The sequence below is a fragment of the Ranitomeya variabilis genome, chromosome 1 (genome assembly GCF_051348905.1).
Source record: "Ranitomeya variabilis isolate aRanVar5 chromosome 1, aRanVar5.hap1, whole genome shotgun sequence".
Taxonomy (NCBI): domain Eukaryota; kingdom Metazoa; phylum Chordata; class Amphibia; order Anura; family Dendrobatidae; genus Ranitomeya; species Ranitomeya variabilis.
The window spans coordinates 446,131,088-446,154,964 of NC_135232.1; the positions used below are offsets into that span (position 1 = coordinate 446,131,088).

The following is a 23,877-nucleotide window of genomic DNA, read 5'->3' on the forward strand; positions in this document are numbered from 1 at the left end:
ATTATTGCCCCATAGCTGTGCCATATAGTGCTCTGCACCGTTCATTATTGCCCCATAGCTGTACCATAGAAAGCTGTGCCATATAGTGCTCTGCAACGTTCATTATTGCCCCATAGCTGTACCATAGAAAGCTGTGCCATATAGTGCTCTGCACCGTTCATTATTGCCCCATAGCTGTGCCATATAGTGCTCTGCACCGTTCATTATTGCCCCATAGCTGTGCCATATAGTGCTCTGCACCGTTCATTATTGCCCCATAGCTGTACCATAGAAAGCTGTGCCATATAGTGCTCTGCACCGTTCATTATTGCCCCATAGCTGTGCCATATAGTGCTCTGCACCGTTCATTATTGCCCCATAGCTGTGCCATATAGTGCTCTGCGCTGTTCATTATTGCCCCATAGCTGTGCCATATAGTGCTCTGCACCGTTTATTATTGCCCCATAGCTGTGCCATATAGTGCTCTGCACCGTTTATTATTGCCCCATAGCTGTGCCATATAGTGCTCTGCACCGTTCATTATTGCCCCATAGCTGTGCCATATAGTGCTCTGCGCTGTTCATTATTGCCCCATAGCTGTGCCATATAGTGCTCTGCACCGTTTATTATTGCCCCATAGCTGTGCCATATAGTGCTCTGCACCGTTCATTATTGCCCCATAGCTGTACCATAGAAAGCTGTGCCATATAGTGCTCTGCACCGTTCATTATTGCCCCATAGCTGTACCATAGAAAGCTGTGCCATATAGTGCTCTGCACCGTTCATTATTGCCCCATAGCTGTGCCATATAGTGCTCTGCACCGTTCATTATTGCCCCATAGCTGTGCCATATAGTGCTCTGCACCGTTCATTATTGCCCCATAGCTGTGCCATATAGTGCTCTGCACCATTCATTATTGCCCCATAGCTGTGCCATATAGTGCTCTGCACCGTTCATTATTGCCCCATAGCTGTGCCATATAGTGCTCTGCACCGTTCATTATTGCCCCATAGATGTACCATAGAAAGCTGTGCCATATAGTGCTCTGCACCGTTCATTATTGCCCCATAGCTGTGCCATATAGTGCTCTGCACCGTTCATTATTGCCCCATAGCTGTGCCATATAGTGCTCTGCACCGTTCATTATTGCCCCATAGCTGTGCCATATAGTGCTCTGCACCGTTCATTATTGCCCCATAGCTGTGCCATATAGTGCTCTGCACCGTTCATTATTGCCCCATGGCTGTGCCATATAGTGCTCTGCACCATTCATTATTGCCCCATAGCTGTGCCGTATAGTGCTCTGCACCGTTCATTATTGCCCCATAGCTGTGCCATATAGTGCTCTGCACCGTTCATTATTGCCCCATAGCTGTACCATAGAAAGCTGTGCCATATAGTGCTCTGCAACGTTCATTATTGCCCCATAGCTGTACCATAGAAAGCTGTGCCATATAGTGCTCTGCACCGTTCATTATTGCCCCATAGCTGTGCCATATAGTGCTCTGCACCGTTCATTATTGCCCCATAGCTGTGCCATATAGTGCTCTGCACCGTTCATTATTGCCCCATAGCTGTACCATAGAAAGCTGTGCCATATAGTGCTCTGCACCGTTCATTATTGCCCCATAGCTGTGCCATATAGTGCTCTGCACCGTTTATTATTGCCCCATAGCTGTGCCATATAGTGCTCTGCACCGTTCATTATTGCCCCATAGCTGTGCCATATAGTGCTCTGCGCTGTTCATTATTGCCCCATAGCTGTGCCATATAGTGCTCTGCACCGTTTATTATTGCCCCATAGCTGTGCCATATAGTGCTCTGCACCGTTTATTATTGCCCCATAGCTGTGCCATATAGTGCTCTGCACCGTTCATTATTGCCCCATAGCTGTGCCATATAGTGCTCTGCGCTGTTCATTATTGCCCCATAGCTGTGCCATATAGTGCTCTGCACCGTTTATTATTGCCCCATAGCTGTGCCATATAGTGCTCTGCACCGTTCATTATTGCCCCATAGCTGTGCCATATAGTGCTCTGCACCGTTCATTATTGCCCCATAGATGTACCATAGAAAGCTGTGCCATATAGTGCTCTGCACCGTTCATTATTGCCCCATAGATGTACCATAGAAAGCTGTGCCATTGCTGCTGCTGCTGCAATAAAAAAAAAAATGACATACTCACCTCTCTTGCTTGCAGCTCCTCAGCGTCCCGTCGTCTCTCTGCACTGACTGATCAGGCAGAGGGCGGCGCGCACACTATATGCGTCATCGCGCCCTCTGACCTGCACAGTCAGTGCGGAGAGACGCCGGGAAGATGGAGCGGCGCCCGGCGTGTGGAACGCGGACAGGTGAATATGTAATACTTACCTGCTCCCGGCGTCCCGCTCCTTCCCCTGGACAGCTGGTCTTCGGTGCCGCAGCCTTTTCCTCTATCAGCGGTCACCGTTACCGCTCATTAGAGAAATTAATATGCGGCTCCACCCCTATGGGAGTGGAGTCCATATTCATTTCTCTAATGAGCGGTCCCACGTGACCGCTGAACAGGGGAAGAGCTGCGGCACCCGGAGACCGTCGGACTGCAGGGACAGCGCCAGGAGCCCCGGAAGCAGGTAAGTATGCCTCAGCGCCCTCTCCCCCTCACCCGCCGACCCTGCCGCCGACCGTGACTCGAGTATAAGCCGAGAGGGGCACTGGGCTGAAAATCTCGGCTTATACTCGAGTATATACGGTATTTGGTATCGCCACGTTCAGAATCGCCCGATCTATCAATAAAAACAAAGGATTAACCTGACCGCTAAATGGCGTAGCGAGAAAAAAAATCAAACCGCCAAAATTACGTTTTTTTGGTCGCCGCGACATTGCATTAAAATGCAATAACGGGCGATCAAAAGAACGTATCTACACCAAAATGGTATCATTAAAAACGCCAGCTCGGCACGCAAAAAATAAGCCCTCACCTGACCCCAGATCACGAAAATTGGAGACGCCACGGGTATCGGAAAATCGCACAATTTTTTTTTTTTTTTATTTAGCAAACTTTGGAATTTTTTTTCACCACTTAGATAAAAAATAACCTAGACATGTTAGGTGTCTGTGAACTTGTAATGACCTGGAGAATCATAATGGCAGGTTAGTTTTACCATTTGGTGAACCTAGCAAAAAAGCCAAACAAAAAACAAGTGTGAGATTGCACTTTTTTTGCAATTTTATCACACTTGGAATTTTTTTCCCGTTTTCTGTTACACGGCATGGTAAAACCAATGGTATCGTTCAAAAGTACATCTCGTCCAGCAAAAAATAAGCCCTCACATGGCCATATTGACAGAAAAATAAAAAAGTTATGGCTCTGGGAAGGAGGGGAGCGAAAAACGAACACGAAAAAATGGAAAAAGCTCCGGGGGTGAAGGGGTTAAACTTTTTTTTTTTTTTTTTAAACAGAATTTCATTTTTCCTACATAACTTTACATGTTTTTTTTTGCATAGTATTGGCTCAGCTCTTACCATTTTATTTTTAATATACAATAGATAAAGTAAGACTGCAGTAAAAACATGGCATTTTTTTCACTTCTACTAATAATCTTTCCTATTGTTCATATATTAATAATTTTAATGTAAAACCTCTGTATTGAGCCATCCCATCGTCAGTTAGCATTATAAATGATGAAAACAAACAAACCTGTTGGAACCACGCAAATCCTTAAATTCAATGTTAAGAACAGGCAGGAAAGTGACTTTACAGAAAGGACATGTGGTGTTTAAATTGGAGTCATCAGCAGTCCATCCTGCCATGATCTCTTCATCATACACTAAGGCCTTACAGCCTTGGCATTGCGAGCAACTCGACATCAGGACCTGCAAACACACAATGGGAAAACAAAAGAAAGACAAATGTTACCAAAATCGCTATAAAACCATAGTGACCATACCTCATTTTTTCCAAATATATTCATTATAATTAAAACTAAAAGTAAGGCTACTTTCACACTAACGTTAACTGCATTCCGTCACAATGCGTCGTTTTGCCGAAAAAACGCATCCTGCAAAAGTGTTTGCAGGATGTGTTTTTTCGCCATTGATTAGCATTAAGCGACGCATTGTGACGGATTGCCACACGTCGCACCCGTCGTGCGACGGATGCGTCGTGCAGTGGCGGACCGTCGGGAGAAACAAACGCTACATGTAACGTTTTTTGCTCACGACGGTCCGCTTTTTCCGACCGCGCATGCGCGGCCGGAACTCTGCCCCCACCTCCCCGCGCTTCCCCGCACCTCACAATGGGGCAGCGGATGCGCTGATGCGGCCGAGCCCGACGCTAGTGTGAAAGAAGCCTAACTCGCTTTTCTGATTTGCTATATAGACTTTTTTTAAAGTATCTACCTAAACAACTGACCTTTTTTTTTCAATGCAATGTGTACATTTCTGAAACAATACAATATACGAGATGTGAATGTAAAGCCATCAGCTTGCTCACTCACTTCCAATGCGCAGTTCTGAAAGATACTTGATAAGCTGGTATTTTGAGATGATCCATGCTCTGACTTCTCAGACTCCAATCCTCGTACACCTTTACCTGGTGTAGGTTCACCTTTAAAAACAAACACTCTTTATTGACATCATGTCTTGTCATAAACTATATCAATATACATATGCAGCAAACTCTCCATTCACTTCTATGGGAGTTCCAAGAATAGCTAAGTACACTTTTTATCTAATACCGTATTTTACCGACTATAAGATGCATTTTTTCCCCAAAAAAATTGTGAGGAAAATGGGGGGTGCGTCTTATAGTTGGAATGCAGGCTTACCGGCATTGTGGCAGCGACAGAGGTGCGGGGATGATGTGGCGCGGTGAGCGGTATGGTGTGAGCAGGGTCCCTTCCACATTTGCGGTGACGCCGCGGCCCGGTATTGAAGGAGAGCAGCAGAGCTGGGTGAGTTACGGCTTTTCCGGTGGCGGCGGCCATCTTCCTGAGGCCGCACGTGCGCAGATTGAGTTTTCTGCTTCCTGGGGCTTCAGGAAAATGGCCGCGGGTGCGCAGATTGAGATCGTGGCGGCCATTTTCCTGAAGCCGAGTTGGCAGATTGAGATCTCGGCTTCAGGAAAATGGCCGCCGCGATCTCCATCTGCGCATGCGCGGCTTCCCATGGCCATTTTCCTGAAGCTCTGGGAAGCAGGGTACTGAATCTGCGCACGTGCGGCCTCAGGAAGATGGCCGCTGCCACCGGGAAAACCATGACTCACCCAGCTCTGCTGCTCTCCTTCAATACCGGGCCGTGGCGTCACCTCAAATGTTGAAGGGACCCTGGCCACCACCACCTGAGGAAGTGACCGCACATCTGCCGCCGCCACAGCACTGCCACAACCTCGCCATGGACACCAGGCCATGGCGTCGCCCACCTAAGCAGGATGGGACCCTGCTCAGGTGCACGCCGTTCCGCCCACCGCACCTCAGCATCACCTCACCTCTGCCACCACCATGCTTCCTGTGACCCTGCTCTGCCACTGCCTGCCCTCAGGTAAGAGATCTTAAATTCGGACAATAAGACGGACCCCCATCTTATAAAAAATCTTTTTTTCTGCAATTTTCACCCCAAATTTGGGGTGCGTCTTATGGTACGGTGCGTCTTATAGTCCGAAAAATGCGGTATTTGGAACTCCCATAGATGAGACTATAGAGCATGGCATAGCATACCCATATGATGTAACAACCTAAAATATAACAAATGCAGCAATTAAATGCTCCATACACTCCTAGCGAAGTTCCAAAAATGGCTAAGTGCACTTGTTCACCTATTTTTGGAACTGCCATAGATGAGAACACACCGCATTGCTCAGCATCTCCAAATCTACCTGTAAAGTCCTCAAGGTGGATAATAATAATTTTATTTCTATAGCGCCAAGCAGCACTTTACATTTTAGAGGGGACTTGTACAGACAATAAAAGACATTACAGAATAACAATAATCACATAAAACAACAGATGCCAAGAGGAATGAGGGCCCTCCTCGAACGCTTAAAAGCTATGAGTAAATAGGGGAGACATGAAAGGTGGATGGTAACAACCGCCTTAATTATACGGCCCAGCCATCAATGTAATAAATCGGGTGTTCATGCAAGGCTGCATGAACCAGTAACTAACCAGTATGTGTAAAAGTACAGACACAGAGGGCTATTAAATGCATAAAGCGAGTGAGAACAGATGATACAAGGATCCTGGTTTTGAAGAAAATTTTGAATGAGCAACACAGGGATAGTTAGATAAGTGAGGTGAGGCGGTAGGCCAGTCTAAAGAAATATGTTTTTAGGGCACGCTGAAAACTGTGGATATTGGGGATTAATCGAATTATCCTGGGCAGTGCATTTCAAAGAATTGGAACAGCACGTGAGAAGTCTTGGAGACGGGAGTGGGAGGTTCGAATGATTATGTTAATCTTTGGTCATTAGCAGAACGGAGGGCACGGGAAGGGTGGTAGACTGAGACCAGAGAGGAGATGTAGGGGGGTGCAGAACCGTGGAGGGCTTTGTGGGTGAGAGTTATAAATTTATTTTGAACTCGGGAGTGGATGAGTAACCAGGGCAATGACTGGCACAGGGTAGAGGTATCGATTAGAGGAGAGTTATAATACTCCAGACGAGAATGAATAAGAGCTACAATTAAGAGTTTTGCAGAGTCTAAAGTAAGAGATGGTTGTATTCTAGAAATGCTTTGGAGGTGTAGATGACAAGAGCGAGTCAGTGATCGGATGTGGGGGGTGAATGAAAGATCTGAATCAAGTATGACCTTAAGACAGCGAGCATGTTGCTGGGAGGTAATGGTAGAACCACACACGGAAATGGCAATGTCGGGCATAGGTAGGTTAGCCGACGGAGGAAACACAAGGAGTTCAGTTTTTGACAGGTTCAGTTTCAGATAGAGTGAGGACACGATGTTACAGACAGTGGTAAGACAATCACTGATGTTTTGTAATAATGCAGGAGTGATGTCAGGAGTAGAGGTGTATAATTGGGTATCATAAGTATAGACATGGTACTGGAAACCAAATATACTGATTGTTTGTCCAATGCAGTATAAAAGGACAAGAGGAGGGGGCCTAGGACTGATCCTTGAGGACTGCCAACAGTGAGGGGGAAAGGAGAGGAGGAGGAGCCAGCAAAATATACAGTGAAGGAGCGGTCAGAGAGGTAGGAAGAGAACCAGGAGAGAATGGCGTCCTTGGGGGCCGATGGAGCAGAGCATAGTGAGGAGGAGCTGATGATCCACATTGTCGAATGCTGCAGAGAGATCCAGGAGAATCAGCAAGGAGTAGTGACCATTAGATTTAGCTGTTATTAGATCACTAGAAACTTTAGTCAGGACAGTTTCAGTAGAGTGTAAAGTGCAGAAACCGGATTGTAGAGGGTCAAGGAGACAGTGATCTGAGCGATAGCGGATTGGACCAAGCATTCCAGGAGTTTAGAGATGAAGGGAAGATTAGAGACAGGTCTATAGTTAGCAGCACAGTTCTTGTTGAGAGATTTTTTTTAAAGTAATGGATGTATGCTGGTGTGTTTAAATGAGGAGGGAAAGATACCAGAAGAGAGAGGTTGAATATTTTTGTTAGGCGAGTGGTGACTGCTAGGGGAATGGACTGGAGGAGATTTGAGGGAATAGGATCACTGGTGCAAGTAGTAGGGTGAGAAGATGCAAGGAGCCTGATCACTTCTTCTACTGTGACTAGTTCAAAGACAGAGAGTTAGGTAGATGCAGTGGGGTGGGAAGACAGTGCATGGTATGAGGGTATTGGGAGAAAATTTCTTGTCGGATATGGTCAATTTATTTTTTAAAATGATTGATCAGATCGTCAGCGATGAGATCCGTGGTTCGGGTCTGCACTCTTGGATTGAGGAGGGAATGAAAAGTGTCAAAGACACATTTAAGATTGTTAGATAGTGAGGAGATGAGGGTGTTAAAGCATCTTTCTTGGAGAAGTAAAGGGCAGAGTTGTATGTTTTAGAAAAGTGAAGGGCAGAGTTCCATGTTTTAACAATAAACTTACAACAGATGAAGTGTTCGGCCAGATTGGATTTTCTCCACAGACATTTGGCGCACCTGGAGGACCGCTGTAGGAAATGTGTTTGCACCATATGCCAGGGTTGTCGCTGTCTGTGCCAAGCTGTTCTATGTATAGGACGTGCAGCTGCATCCAGGGCACTTTATATGTTTCAATATAATGCTTCAGTGCAGAGTCAGGACATGAGAGGGAGGAGATTGAGACCAATGAGGACTGCAAATTCTTCATAATTTTCTGGGTGTTAATGGCACGTATATTCCTATAAGTGTGGAAAGTGGGAGTGTCCTGAGCGGAGTGATAGTTCTTAACAGAGAATGAAAGAAGGTTGTGAGTGGCAGAGGGGAGTTGGTAAAATCATGCACTGAGCAGAGCCGGGAGAATACCAAATCCAGGGAATTTCAGTCTTTATGCGTAGGAGAGTTAGTAAGCTGTGAAAGGCTGAAGGAGGAGGTTAGAGATAAAAGGTGAGTGGCAGATGGGGAGAGGGGGAAAACCAATGGGGATGTTAAAGTCACCCATGATGCGGGTGGGGATGTTAGAAGCGAGAAAATGTGAAAGCCAGGTGGCAAAGTGATCAAAGAACTGACGGGAGGGGCCCAGAGGACAATATACAACCGCCACTTGCAGGGGGACGGGGATATGAAGTCTGACAGCATGCACCTCAAAAGAAGGGAAGATAAGTGAGGGTACTTGGGGGATAACCTGAAAGGTACATTTGGTTGATAGGAGCAGACCAACGTCTCCATCTGATCTGTTGTCTGACCTTGGGGTATGAAAGAAATGTAGTCCACCAAATGAGAGCAGAAGCAGCAGCGATGGTGTCTGACTGCTGGATCAAGGTTTCAATAAGAGCCAGAAGGTTAAGAGAATTAGAAAGGAAGAAGTCATGGATGAAGGAGAGTTTATTACACGCTGAGCAAGAAATCCAGAGGGCACACTTAAAAAGAGACAAAAGGCATGCAGGGAATATTAATGAGATTTGAGGAGTTTCTGAGTGTGGTAGGTGAAGGGTTCGACTTACTATAACATGAAGGGCCAGGGTTAGGAGAGATATCTCCTGTGACTAAGAGGAGGATAGACAGAGTGAGCAGATGATTAAGTGATTTGTGAGAGGGTGTCTTGTGTTGTATGGTGGGACTGAATGGATCTGTGCAGTTTAGCATTGTGAAAAAAGCGTGAGTGCTATACATAGGAGAGGATAAGACAGAGGGGCTGATAAGGATGGAGTGTAAAGAGTTTGTGAAAAGACGGTGAATGTAAGTGAATGCAGCGGCCAGGATATAAATTATACAAATGGATTGGTACTCCATGTGAAGTGGTGCTCAAGGAAAATGCAATGTATAAAATTCAAAAAGGTCCTGGTACTCACATACTGATGAATCAGGGTTTCAATCCAATAAACACATAAATCCAATTAGGAAGCGTTTCAGCCATCCCAGGCTTTCATCAACAATGGGAAAAAGAAAGATTTGTACAACATATAAAGGGTAACTCAAGGGAAGTGACCTCATAACAAAGAATTGCAAGGAGACAGCACGACAAAATTATTAAACAAAAAAACAAACAAAACGTGAAAGAAGAGGAATATTCAAATACATGATAATATCATGTAGAAAACATGCATATATCCATGAAATTTATAACCATTAACAAATACACTATAGTATAGTATTCTCTCCTAGAATAAGTATACAGCTCACATAATGGATATGTCTCAATATGGATGAATCATACTCTGCTGTATAGTCTGTTATTGATGATATCTCACAATATTACTATTGAATTATTATTCTGTTTAACCTTTTATTTTTTGAAAAATATATACCGTATTTTTTTGTATTTTCTTAATTTTTTTTTCATTTACTTCATTCAACCTCATGTGGAAAGACTAAACCAAAAAGTCATATTATAAAAAATACATCAAACCTCAAATTATAACACAGGAGTCCCCAACCTGTGGCTCGCGGCTTTCTGCCAGCTTGGTGCATTAGCACTAAGTCTAGCAAATAACTATGAAGAGCAGATCTCTAGATGGTGACGTTTGTGACATTGGGGACCTCTGTCATAATACAATATCCACTCTATTATATTCAAATCCACAAGATAATGTTTTTTCTAACTGATGATCAGTGCATTTGTGAAGTCTGAAAAAGGGAGATGAAAAAAAGAAAAAAAAGGTTCTCGATCTCATAATACAGCTAATAAACCATATTTAACCCCTTCGGATCCAATGCGTGTACCCACAAGGCTTCTTTGAGATGAAGAATCCTTTTAATATTCCCACCCCTCCTGGGAATCCTCACTTGTTCACTGCACAAGAAACAGAGGAGGCTGGAGGGGGCGGAGAAGATGACTCTGCCCCCAAGTCCTGCCCCGAAGAACACTGAAGAGCAAAAGACGTTATTTTCTGAAAACTTCACAAGGCGAGTATTCAGCAGCCACTTAATGGATCCCTTCACATCAGGCAGCAGATTAATCAGCATTACGGTGCCATTATGGCCATGCCTTTAGATTATAGGGCTAAATCCTGCTGACAGGTTCTCTAAGATAACAAGGAAGTGACAATAAAATATTGCCACATCTGATAGTCCACAGATGTGGGTGCCAACATACTGGATTTTCTCTCCATCATATAGGAACCCGCACAGACATTTAATAAGATTTATCACATTGATGGACTCAGTCACTGAGGAATCAGTAACTATGCTTTTTATCCTCTGAAACTGTAATGTAGATATTGCCAAGCTATTTTTATCAGTGCTTTTTCTTTTTTTTTTTTTTTTTTTTAAAGAGATCTGTTTTTAATGTGTTGTCACCCTTTTTAAACACCATGGTGCTCAAAAAAACTTATTTTTTACAAATCATAAAACAACTCAAATTTCTGTTCCTCTCAACACTATTAAGGAAACCATGGAAGGTCAGAAGTAAATCAAGGGGCCCCTCCCCACTTGCTAAACTTAAATATGAAGCCATTGAACAAGTGAGGATACCCAGGAGGGGTGGGAATATTAAAAGCATTCTTCATTGCAAAAAAGCCTTGTGTTTACACGCATTGCAAACATTGGATCTGAAGGGGTTAAATAGGGATCAGGAGATTAGCCATATTACAGGGGATCAATAACCTTTTTTTTCCCCACCTCCCTTTTTCAGACTTCACGAATGTGCTGATCATCAGTTAGAAAAAACATCTTCTTGTGCAGCTGAATATAATTAAGTGGTTATTGTATTATAATTTGAGCTTTGATGTTTTTTATATATTATATATGACCTTTTGGTTTACTTTTTCCACATAAGGTTAAATAAAGTAAACAAAAAATCCAAAATTTAAGAAAATACAATTTTTTTTTTAATTTCCCCAAATTTAAACAAATGAAAGTAAAAGAATAAGTAGAATAATAATTCAATAGTAATATTATTAGATAGCATAAATGACAAAGACTATACATCAGAGCATGATGCATCCATATTGAGACATAACCACTATGTAAGCTGTATATTTATTTTTGAAGGAGGGAATACTATTTACTTTATCATACATTGCTTATATAGTGCCATTAATTCCGCAGTGCTTACAGACATTATTGGCACTCTCCCCATTGGGGTTCACAATCTAAATTCCCTATCAGTATGTCTTGTTTGTGTCACACAAACACGGGGAGAACATACAAACTCCTGTAGATGTTGTAAGTGTATTTGTTAATGGTCATACATTTAATATATATATATGCATGTTCTATATGTGATATTATCATGTATTTGAATATTCCTCTTCTTTCACAGTGAGAATTCACATTTGTTTTTTGTTTAATAATTTTGTTGCGCAGTCTCCATACAATTCTCTGTGATGAGGTCACTTCCCTTGAGTTACCCTTTATATGTTGTACAAATCTTTCTTTTCTCATTGTTGATGAAAGCCTGTGATGGGCTGAAACGCATCGTAATTGGATTTATATGTTGTTGTTTTTTTTTTATTAAAACCCTGATTGATCAGGACCTCTTTGAATTCTCTACAATGGCCACAGATAAAATATTAACAGAATGCAGCAATAAAACAGTAGTAATTGAAATGCTTCTCCCATTCACTTTCATGGGAGTTGCAAAAATATTTCTAAGCATGTTCACCTATTTTGAACTCCCATAGATGAGAGTAGAGTTCTGCTCAGCAACTTCACATCCAAGAACCTTAAAAGGGGTATTCTCAGCGCCAAGATCCTATGCCAATAAATAATGTTTTATTATAATAATATTAGCAAATCTCCCAAATTAGAAATGAAGGTTTTTAAAATCCGCTATGCCGCTTACCTCATGTGCAGGGCATTGCAGTAGCTTGTGTATCCATGGTTACAACCAATAACAGCTAATTGTCACTATACGAGTGGTCATAACCATGGATACCTAAGCTGCTATAATGCCTTACATGGAGAAAGCAACATAGCAAATAAGAAGAACTGTACTACATTTCTAATTGGAGGTATTTGCTAATATTATTACTATTACACCTACTACATATTGGGCTAGGATCTTGGAGATGGGAATACCCCTTTAAGTAAAATATGACTAAAATCGAATGATGTAAAAATTAATCTGAATAGAAGGCCCATACTGTTAGTGGCGCTCTGTTTACTGGTGCCGCCACTGCTGCTGCTGCCCAGACTGGTGCTGCTCTGATTCAAGCTGCTTGTAGAAAGTCTTTGGAAGCCTGTTTTGGAAGCTGCGTTGTCACCTAGAGAGTGTTCTTCAATATTCAAAGGAAACTGATAATTATCTTTATTAACTTCTTCCTATAAAAGATAATTGGAAAGGGTAAATAGGATTTATATGAAAAAAAATTGATTGGTATTTTAACACTGAGGACAATCGCTCAAGGTAACAATATTTTACAAAAAGATCAGCAGCTCTAATAAATGGGAACAAAGGCACCTGGATGCCATATTGAGGGAACGTCTTTAAAGGGAACCTGTCAGCAGGATTGTGCACAGTAACCTAGAGACACTGTCAGGTCGGCGCCGTTATACTGATTAAAATGATACCTTGGTTGATGAAATCTGTCTTGTGGTTGTTGTGTAATCTTTATTTTCAGTTTTGACTTAATGATATTCTCGTGCTATGGGGCATCCTGTGTGGGGGGTCTTCAAGTGGTGCGCTGCTTACATATTCATCTGTATGGCTTCTGGCAGGTAACCTGCCCCCTATTTTACATAATAAATATCCTATATACAGTGGGAGAGATGAGTATGTGGTCCCTTGCTGATTTTGTAAGTTTGCCCACTGACAAAGACATGAACAGTCTATAATTTTAAGTGTAGGTTACTTTTAATATTGAGAGATAGAATATCAAAAATAACATCCAGAAAATCACATTGTATAAATTATAAATGTATTTGCAATTTGCAGGGAGAAATAAGTATCTGATCCCCTACAAATTGACTCTCCATGCATGTGCTGTGACACAGCCACGACACATGCAGTTGTGGCACCGATCAGATGAGCCAGGTTCTCTCTGCAGCTTATTCGGCAAGCGCTATAGCTTACCGAATAAGAGGGAACCTGAACAAATTCGCTCATCTCTAATCAAATACTTATTTCTCACTGCAAAATGCAAATACATTTATATAATTTATACAATGTGATTTTCTGGATTTTATTTTTTCTCTCAATGTTACAATTAACCTACCCTTAAAATTATAGACTGTTACAAAATCAGCAAGGGATCAAATACTTATTTCCCCCACTGCATATATTGAAAAGAAAATCCCCTTTTGCAGGCAGGGGCCGGCGCTGCAGCAGAGCAGTGAGTATTCCGGCAGCTTCCCTTCGGCTTGAAAGCAGCGCATGACGTCCCTGCCATGCGCTGCTTACAAGCATTAAGCAGTTGCTGGCACAGGAGCAGGACGCTGCGAGGGAGGGCCAGGAAGGTAAGTGTGATGGTTTGTGTTTTTTTAATTTTTTTAGATGGGGGCCAATCATACCAGGATAGGGCCATGCATACTAGGACGAGATGGGGGCCAATCATACCACGATAGGGCCATACATACTAGGACGAGATGGGGGCCAATCATACCACGATAGGGCCATGCATACTAGGACGAGATGGGGGCCAATCATACCAGGATAGGGCCATGCACACTAGGACAAGATGGGGGCCAATCATACCAGGACAGGGCCATGCATACTAGGATGAGATGGGGGTCCTGCATACCAGGATAGGGCCATGCATACTAGGACGAGATGGGGGTCCTGCATACCAGGATAAGGATGAGGGCCATGCATACCAGGAAGGGGAGGAGGGGACCATATATACCAGGATAGGGGATATTAAGTACAGAATTTACCACATTTTTTGCTTCAATTTTTTCCCCCAATTTTCTCCTCTAAAACCTAGGTGCGTCTTATAGACCGAAAAATACTGTATAACTCTTGGAATAAAAAAATTAAAGCGCTACAAACAGAAAATCATCCAATTGGGAAGAGTAAAAAGTGAAAAATTATGTACCAATTTGTGAAATATAACACTGATTTAATTTCACAGCATGGTTTCAATTCCACATATATTAGGCACATCCTCCAGCCCTGTCCTACTACTGCTCTTTAACATTATAATTTTAGTTGAAACAGCTCGTATCTTTTGGATGGTTTATACATTTTTAAAGGTGCTGTCCAACTTAGAGGACATTGTGGAGGGTTAAAAATTTGTTTTACAAATGGTTTAAATAAAACACTTTGCAGGTTTGCCTTCTGTAGCCCTGTCTAATATAAGGAGTTTACTGAGAATTCATCAGTAAGCCCACTTATGAGGGTCACTGATGGTATATTTTTTTACTTCTGAGCTTCTTTCAGCTGATATATTACCACATACCACATCAAAGTCAAACGGTGCAAGATTTTGTAATTGTAAAAATGATTTTTATCCCCCAATACATGCATTTAAATTAAAAAAAATCCAAAGAGAGAGCCCCTTTAACTATAACCCGGCAATATAGTCAAGTCAAATCCATATTATAGTTAATCAGCTTATTGAAAGAAAAGTCCATTAGTACAGGTGAAGATTTGTCTTTGGTGACCCTAAACATACATTAGAGCCATCCAATAACTGTGAAGGGCAAAGGATAAGGAATTATTTTCCCATTTACAAGACTATAAATTTAATAGCAAAATACAAGCTATTACCGTATATACTCGAGTATAAGCCGAGATTTTCAGCCCAAATTTTTGGGCTGAAATTGCCCCTCTCGGCTTATACTCGAGTCATGATCGGCGGTGGGGTCGGCGGGTGAGGGGGAGAGAGGACTGTCGCATACTCACCTAGTCCCGGCGCTCCTGGCGCTCCCCCTGCCCGTCCCACGGTCTTCAGTGCCGCAGCTCTTCCCCTGTTCAGCGGTCACGTGGGACCGCTCATTAAAGTTATGAATATGGACTCCACTCCCATAAGGGTGGAGCCGCATATTCATTCCTCTAATCAGCGATAACGGTGACCGCTGACAGAGGAAGAGGCTGCGGCACCCGGAGACCAGCTGTCCGGGATAAGGAGCCAGGGACGCCGGGAGCAGGTAAGTATGTCATAGTTACCTGTCCGCGTTCCATATGCCGGGTGCCGCTCCTCTTGCTCTGACTGTTCAGGTCAGAGGGCGCGATGACGTACTAGTGTGCGCGCTGCCGTCTGCCTGAACAGTCAGTGCGGAGAGACGCCGAGACGGGACGCTGAGGAGCTGCGGGCAGCAAGAGAGGCGAGTATGTCATTTTTTTTTTTATTGCAGCAGCAGCATTATATATTGCACAGATTTATATGGAGCATCTATGGGGCCATACTGAACGGTGCAGCAGCATTATATATTGCACAGCTTTATATGGAGCATCTATGGGGCCATAATGAACGGTGCAGAGCATTATATATTGCACAGCTTTCTATGGAACATCTATGGGGCCATACTGAACGGTGCAGAGCATTATATATGGCACAGCTTTATGTGGAGCATCTATGGGGCCATAATGAACGGTGCAGAGCATTATATATGGCACAGCTTTATGTGGAGCATCTATGGGGCCCATAATGAACGGTGCAGAGCATTATATATGGCACAGCTTTATATGGAGCATCTATGGGGCCATACTGAACGGTGCAGAGCATTATATATGGCACAGCTTTCTATGGAGCATCTATGGGGCTATAATGAACGGTGCAGAGCATTATATATGGCACAGCTTTATGTGGAGCATCTATGGGATCATAATGAACGGTGCAGAGCATTATATATGGCACAGCTTTCTATGGAGCATCTATGGGGCCATAATGAACGGTGCAGAGCATTATATATGGCACAGCTTTATGTGGAGCATCTATGGGACCATACTGAACGGTGCAGAGCATTATATATGGCACATCTTTCTATGGAGCATCTATGGGGCCATAATGAACGGTGCAGAGCATTATATATTGCACAGCTTTCTATGGGGCCATAATCAAAGGTGCAGAGCATTGTATATTGCACAGTTTTCTATGGAGCATCTATGGGGCCATACTGAACGGTGCAGAGCATTATATATGGCACAGCTTTATGTGGAGCATCTATGGGACCATAATGAACGTGCAGAGCATTATATATGGCACAGCTTTCTATGGAGCATCTATGGGGCCATAATGAACGGTGCAGAGCATTATATATGGCACAGCTTTATGTGGAGCATCTATGGGGAAATAATGAACGATGCAGAGCATTATATACAGCACAGCTTTATATGGAGCATCTATGGGACCATAATGAACGGTGCAGAGCATTATATATGGCACAGCTTTCTATGGAGCATCTATGGGGCTATAATGAACGGTGCAGAGCATTATATATGGCACAGCTTTATGTGGAGCATCTATGGGATCATAATGAACGGTGCAGAGCATTATATATGGCACAGCTTTATGTGGACAATCTATGGGACCATAATGAACGGTGCAGAGCATTATATATGGCACAGCTTTATATGGAGCATCTATGGGACCATAATGAACGGTGCAGAGCATTATATGTGGCACAGCTTTATGTGGAGCATCTATGGGGCCAAACTGAACGGTGCAGAGCATTATATATGGCACAGCTTTCTGTGGAGCATCTATGGGGCCATACTGAACGGTGCAGAGCATTATATATGGCACAGCTTTCTGTGAAGTATCTATGGGGCCATAATGAACGGTGCAGAGCATTATATATGGCACAGCTTTATGTGGAGCATCTATGGGGCCATAATGAACGGTGCAGAGCATTATATATGGCACAGCTTTATGTGGACAATCTATGGGACCATAATGAACGGTACAGAGCATTATATATGGCACAGCTTTATATGGAGCATCTATGGGGCCATAATGAACGGTGCAGAGCATTATATATGGCACAGCTTTATGTGGAGCATCTATGGGGCCATAATGAACGGTGCAGAGCATTGTATATGGCACAGCTTTATATGGAGCATCTATGGGGCCATAATGAATGGTATGGAGCATCTATTTTTATTTTTGAAATTCACCGGTAGCTGCTGCATTTTCAACCCTAGGCTTATACTCAAGTCAATAAGTTTTCCCAGTTTTTTGTGGCAAAAGTAGGGGGGGGTCGGCTTATACTCGGGTCGGCTTATACTCGAGTATATACGGTATTACTTTTTGAAAGTACTCTAAATGCATAATAGCCTTTGTGTCGGCGGAGTCTACCAGCAACCCCACAAATCAAGAGTTGGACTCCCAAGAATCTGATATACTACTATATTTTAAAAACAGTCATCACCTCATCATCAGAGTAGTTGTATGCAGACACCACTGTCCCCCACATTTTGCTGGCTACATTGGCTGCTTGCTTCATTCCAGACCTTAGTACATCCATTTTGGGCCCGGTCAAGAGGTTGTCAAACTTGATTCCAGGAAGGGAGTTTACCATTGAACCCAGCGAACCGTGCTGAGAGTTGCGGACAAGTGCCGTTAGTGAGAGAGAACGTTCCTTTTGGTTTTTCAGGTGGTGTTTTGGAGTTGTAGTAAAGGTTTTGGATCTGGATACTGCATTTTTCTGATTTTCACCCTGCACATTGGAGGGAGGGATGGAGTCAGCGGGCAGACTAGATCGCCTCTCAGCTGTCCCTTGGCTAGGACTACCACTTTCCATAGGAGGATCATTGCTTTTAAGTTCCATACTAGAGGATTTATTCCCCAGGGGACTTTTCAGGTTCATATAGCTTTCAATTTCATCAGCTAGGTTCCGTGCTACCACAGGAGAGATAGACTTTTCCTCGGCAGGAGGAGGATAGTCTTCGACAGATGCTGAAACCAGCAGTGATAGTGGATCGTGCCCTTTCTCCACTCCTTCCCTTTCTACTACTTTGGGAAGGTTGTAAAAACTGTTCCTCTTGTTTGGGTCATCTGCGTCCTTGACACAAAGCGTTAGAGGATCATTAGTTTCTGTGTCACTTGTACACTTTAATGACTCTGATGTAGTTTCCTCTTTAACAGTAGCTAAGGGGTCAAAGATTTCCAGAGCCAAGACATTTTCTGGAGTCTGCATGGCTTGGCGAGCTGGATCACTAGTCCGACCCTCATATTTCTGACTAGGAGCTGGACAGTCAGCGTCATCAAAACTGAATTCTTTGTTGGTCTGTGGATGAGGTGGTGTCTTTGATAATGCGGCAGTAAGTATCTTGGCATCGGCTCCCATCTTCATGGCGATCTCAGTAGACATCTCAAGGCTACCTTTTTTCATTATCATGCCTGCACGGCTGTCTGCACTAAAGCTGCAACTTCTCTCAGCAAACATCTTCTGTCTCTTCTGGGCCTTTTCTCCAGACTTCTTACTCTGAGCATCACTGAGAAACACAGAGTCGTCTCCAGAATCCTGAACTGAAGGCACTTGGATTTGTAGACTCCCTGCAACCAGAGGAAACAGGATTAAATCCAAGTAAGAGCATTTTCATGCAAATATGAATCATAATAAACATAGTTTCTTCAATGTGATGTTAAACATGCGGCAATACGATTACCAATCTGTTTACACACCAACCCAGCTTCAGAAACACACTGAATGATCGGAAAGCCTGTCATATTGTTCTCTGCAGCACAGGTCTTGTTTACACAGGATGATGAGCTGCCGAGAACAATGATCTTTTGTGCAAACCAAAAGATCATTACATTTGATGAATGTGTGTCTTGCTTCTTTGTCAGGTGATCGGCAGCCTCTTTAGATTGCATGATTATCCCATGATAATCGTGCCTTTAGTGGATGCAGCAATTTCATTAACTTGTAAAATCATTAGAGATCTTTACGTCAGCTGGTTTTACCTGCTCAGGATATAGAAATATTAAAAGCAAGGTCCTCAGATTCTAACATTGATAATGTAATGTATTGGGAGATGCGAATCTGAACGTTCAAAAATAATGCTGCACGATCTCTGATCAGCCATAACCGCTGTCTGACACGTCTTAGAAATCCTCCCTATCCTTTTTCCTACATTTTACCTCTTTTAAAGACCAGGCAATTACCGTATTCATTTTTGCAGTCTCACCTTTTCCTCTAGTTCTTTCAAGAGCAATAGGTTTTTTGGCAACATTGCTGTATAATTTTTTTTTGTTTTTTATTTTACAGTGAGACATACTAAGTTTTGAATGACAATATTAATTTTACAAAATATAATTTTTTAAATTATTTTTCATTTTTGAACAGGGGGAGTGATTTAAACTTTTAGATGTATTTCTTCTCTTTTCTTTACTAGACCTTGAACCTGCACTTGCTTGAATACTCACAAAACGTACTGCAATATGTAGTACAAAAGACTTTCTCCTATGGAGCCCAACCGAAGACTGTGCTTTCCAGGAGGACCAAGACAGCAGCTATGGGGGGGGGGAATCCCGACTGCCATAGTAACCCATCGGCTGCCTGTGCGTTGGCTGGGAAGAAGCGATGGGAGCATCAAAATCAAGATACCCTATCAAACTGATCCTTATGTTTGCACATTTTACCAATTTATAGATCAATTTCAAGTACTGACTGGTTACTTACTGCTTAATACAGGTGCTCCTCACAAAATTAGAATATCATCAAAAAGTTAATATATTATATAGAGTCATTACAAACAGAGTGATCTTACAACCAATATAAACACAAGTCATTATCTCAGTAAATTAGAATACTTAACAATATCAGCTTGAAAAATGATTTTAAAATCCAAATTGTTGGCCTACTGATATGTAGGTTCAGTAAATGCACTCAATACTTGGTCGGGCTCCTTTTTCAATTACTGCATCAATGTGGCATAGCATGGAGGTGATCAGCCTGTGGCACTGCTGAAGTGTTATGGAAGCCCAGGTTGCTTTGACAGAAGCCTTCAGCTCGTCTGCATTGTTGGGTCAGGTGTCTCATCTTCCTCTTTACAAAACCCCATAGATTCTCTATAGGGTTAAGGTCAGGCAAGTTTGCTGGCCAATCAAGCACAGTGATACTGTTTTTTTTTAAACCTGGTATTAGTACTTTTGGCAGTGTGGACAGGTGCCAAGTCCTATTGGAGAATGACATTTCCATCTCCAAAAAGCTTGTCGGCAGAAGGAAGCATGAAGTGGTCTAAAATTTCCTGGTAGACGGCTGCGCTGACCTTGGCCTTGATAAAACACAGTGGACCTACACCAGCAGAGGCCATGGCTCTCCAAACCATCATTGATTGTGGAAACTTCACACTAGACCTCAACCAGATTGGATTATGTGCCTCTCCACTCTTCCTCCAGACTCTGGAATCTGTTTCCAAATGAAATGCAAAATTTACTTTCATCTGAAACAACACCTTGGACCACTGAGCAACAGTCCAGTTATTTTTCTCCTTGACCCAGGTAAAATGCTTCTGGCGTTGTCCATTGGTCATGAGTGGCTTGACACAAGCAATGCGACACTTGTAGCCCATGTCCTGGATATGTCTGTGTGTGTTGGCTCTTGAAGCAATGACTCCTGCAGCAGTCCACTCCTTGTAAATATCCCCCAAATTTTGGAATGGCCTTTTCATAATCCTTTTAAGGCTGCGGTTAACCCGGTTGCTTGTGCACCTTTTTCTAGCACACTTTTTCCATCCACTCAACTTTCCATTAATATGTTTGGATACAGCACTCTGAACTGCCAGCTTCTTTAGCAATGACCTTTAGTGGCTTACCCTCCTTCTGGAGTGTGTCAGTGACTGCCTTCTGGACATGTCAAGTCAGCAGTCTTCCCCCATGATTGTGGAGCCTACTGAAACAGACTAAGGGACCTTTTTAAATGCTTAGGAACCCTTTGCAGGTGTTTTTGTTAATTATTGTAATTTACTGAGATAATGACTTTTGGGTTTTCATTGGCTGTAAGCCATAATCATCAACATTAACAAAAATACTTGAAATAGATCACTGTTTGTAATGACTCTATATATGAGTTTCACATTTTGTATTGAAGAACTGAAATAAATTAACTTTTTGATGATATTCCAATTTGTGAGAAGCACCTGTATATCCAACCCCTTCGCAGGTGCCATTGCAATGAGATATTCAATATTACTCACTTCACCAGTCAGTGTTCTTGACACTGACTAGTCAGTATACACTCACCGACCACTTTATTAGGTACACCTGTCCAACTTCTTGTTAACACTTAATTTCTAATCAGCCAATCACATGGCGGCAACTCAGTGCATTTAGGCATGTAGACATGGTCAAGACAATCTCCTGCAGTTCAAACCGAGCATCAGTATGGGGAAGAAAGGTGATTTGAGTGCCTTTGAACGTGGCATGGTTGTTGGTGCCAGAAGGGCTGGTCTGAGTATTTCAGAAACTGCTGATCTACTGGGATTTTCACGCACAACCATCTCTAGGGTTTACAGAGAATGGTCCGAAAAAGAAAAAAAATCCAGTGAGCGGCAGTTCTGTGGGCGGAAATGCCTTGTTGATGCCAGAGGTCAGAGGAGAATGGGCAGACTGGTTCGAGCTGATAGAAAGGCAACAGTGACTCAAATCGCCACCCGTTACAACCAAGGTAGGCCTAAGAGCATCTCTGAACGCACAGTGCGTCGAACTTTGAGGCAGATGGGCTACAGCAGCAGAAGACCACACCGGGTACCACTCCTTTCAGCTAAGAACAGGAAACTGAGGCTACAATTTGTACAAGCTCATCGAAATTGGACAGTAGAAGATTGGAAAAACGTTGCTTGGTCTGATGAGTCTCGATTTCTGCTGCGACATTCGGATGGTAGGGTCAGAATTTGGCGTAAACAACATGAAAGCATGGATCCATCCTGCCTTGTATGGAGCATCTTTGGGATGTGCAGCCGACAAATCTGCGGCAACTGTGTGATGCCATCATGTCAATATGGACCAAAATCTCTGAGGAATGCTTCCAGCACCTTGTTGAATCTATGCCACGAAGAATTGAGGCAGTTCTGAAGGCAAAAGGGGGTCCAACCCGTTACTAGCATGGTGTACCTAATAAAGTGGCCGGTGAGTGTATATGTTTAGTATTGGATGATTACTAGGTCGGCTGCCAATTTGTCTCAGCATGCAGACCAGCACAGAAGTCAGATCTTCGTCCATCAGCTGATCACGGAGACAGCTTCCTTTCTTAGCTTCCTTTCTTATAGCTTTTTTCGAGGCAACAATTCTAATCAAATTAACTACTCGCACTCAAAATATGTCATTCCAGAATATTACAACTCACCACTACTGCTTTTCCTCCTTGTAACATCAAATATTCCAGAGGGCACTTTAACAATACTACTTCCATATGGAGGAGATTCTGGTGGACTTCTAGTCTCAGAGATTGTCATATGATTTTCACTTTCGCCATCAGGATCTACTGATATACAAATAAGCAAACATAGATAAGTCTGTTGGAGTTCAAAGGCTTTGACTTGGATATCCTGTCATATATTGTAACAGGTTTTAAAAATAATAAAAAAAATTACCTGATTCAAAAAAAATAAAATAAAAAAGAAAGATCAGTTAAATTACTAGCAAGCCCATCTAGAATTACAGTCATGAGAAAACTCACGTACATCTTTGAATTCTATGGTTTCACATGGGCATAATAAACATTTCGTCCTTAGAACATCTTCGAATTAGGTAAATAACTTCGATGAACCACACCAAATAAAAAAATCACAGTGTGTCATTATTTTCCAAAACTAGGCCAAAATACAGCAGCAGTTTGGGAAAAATTAAGTACACGAAGCAATAACAAAGTTATACAGAAAATGATTGTTTCATTAGTATTTCACATTGTTCTGGAGGAACGTTGCTAAAGTTCACCCTGATTTGCGGATATTTGTTTATGCAAGTGTTTTCATGACACCACTCATAATAAGACATATCAGGTTTATCTAAGGCTAGGTTCACATTGCGTTAGGGCAATCCATTTAGCGCTAGCGGATTGCGCTAACGCAATGTATTTTTATGGATCGCGTTTGTGGGTCGCGTTAACGTCCCCGCTCTCGCAGATCCCCGATCTGCGAGAGCGGGGAACGGACCTCGGGCGCGCCGCGGACGCTGCAAGCAGCGTCCGAGGCGCGTCACAGAAGAACGGCACATCACTAGCGCGAGCCGAAAAAGGCACGCGCTAGTGATGCGCTGCTGGCGAAATTAACATTGCTGTCAATGGGTGCGCTAACGGACCCGTTGCACGGCGTTAATTGCGACATTTTCGCCGTGCAACGCTGTCCGTTAGCGATCACCCATTAACGCAATGTGAACCCAGCCTAAGACATGCATGGAAAGAAACTGTTTATAAGGTCATGTTGCTCTCTGAAAGATAATGACAACAACACCTTTACTGGTGTAATCTGTTGCTTCATCGGCAAATGAAGATTAAGTG

The 23,877-nt window shown here is 42.9% G+C and overlaps 1 protein-coding gene across 4 annotated transcripts in view; it reads right to left on the bottom strand.

The window, feature by feature from the left end:
• DENND4C (DENN domain containing 4C) overlaps nt 1-23,877 on the bottom strand; it is a 186,574-nt gene that overhangs the window by 23,961 nt on the left and 138,736 nt on the right. For 3 of the 4 annotated variants that reach the window (XM_077249748.1, XM_077249757.1, XM_077249733.1), the window contains 5 exons: nt 22,726-22,863; nt 17,806-18,932; nt 12,639-12,816; nt 4,459-4,568; nt 3,660-3,835 (listed from right to left, as the gene is read on the bottom strand). In XM_077249748.1, coding sequence (XP_077105863.1) covers nt 3,660-3,835; nt 4,459-4,568; nt 12,639-12,816; nt 17,806-18,932; nt 22,726-22,863 — 1,729 coding nt within the window. The remainder of the gene's footprint in view (nt 1-3,659; nt 3,836-4,458; nt 4,569-12,638; nt 12,817-17,805; nt 18,933-22,725; nt 22,864-23,877) is intronic. The other variant, XM_077249741.1, reaches the window with a different exon arrangement.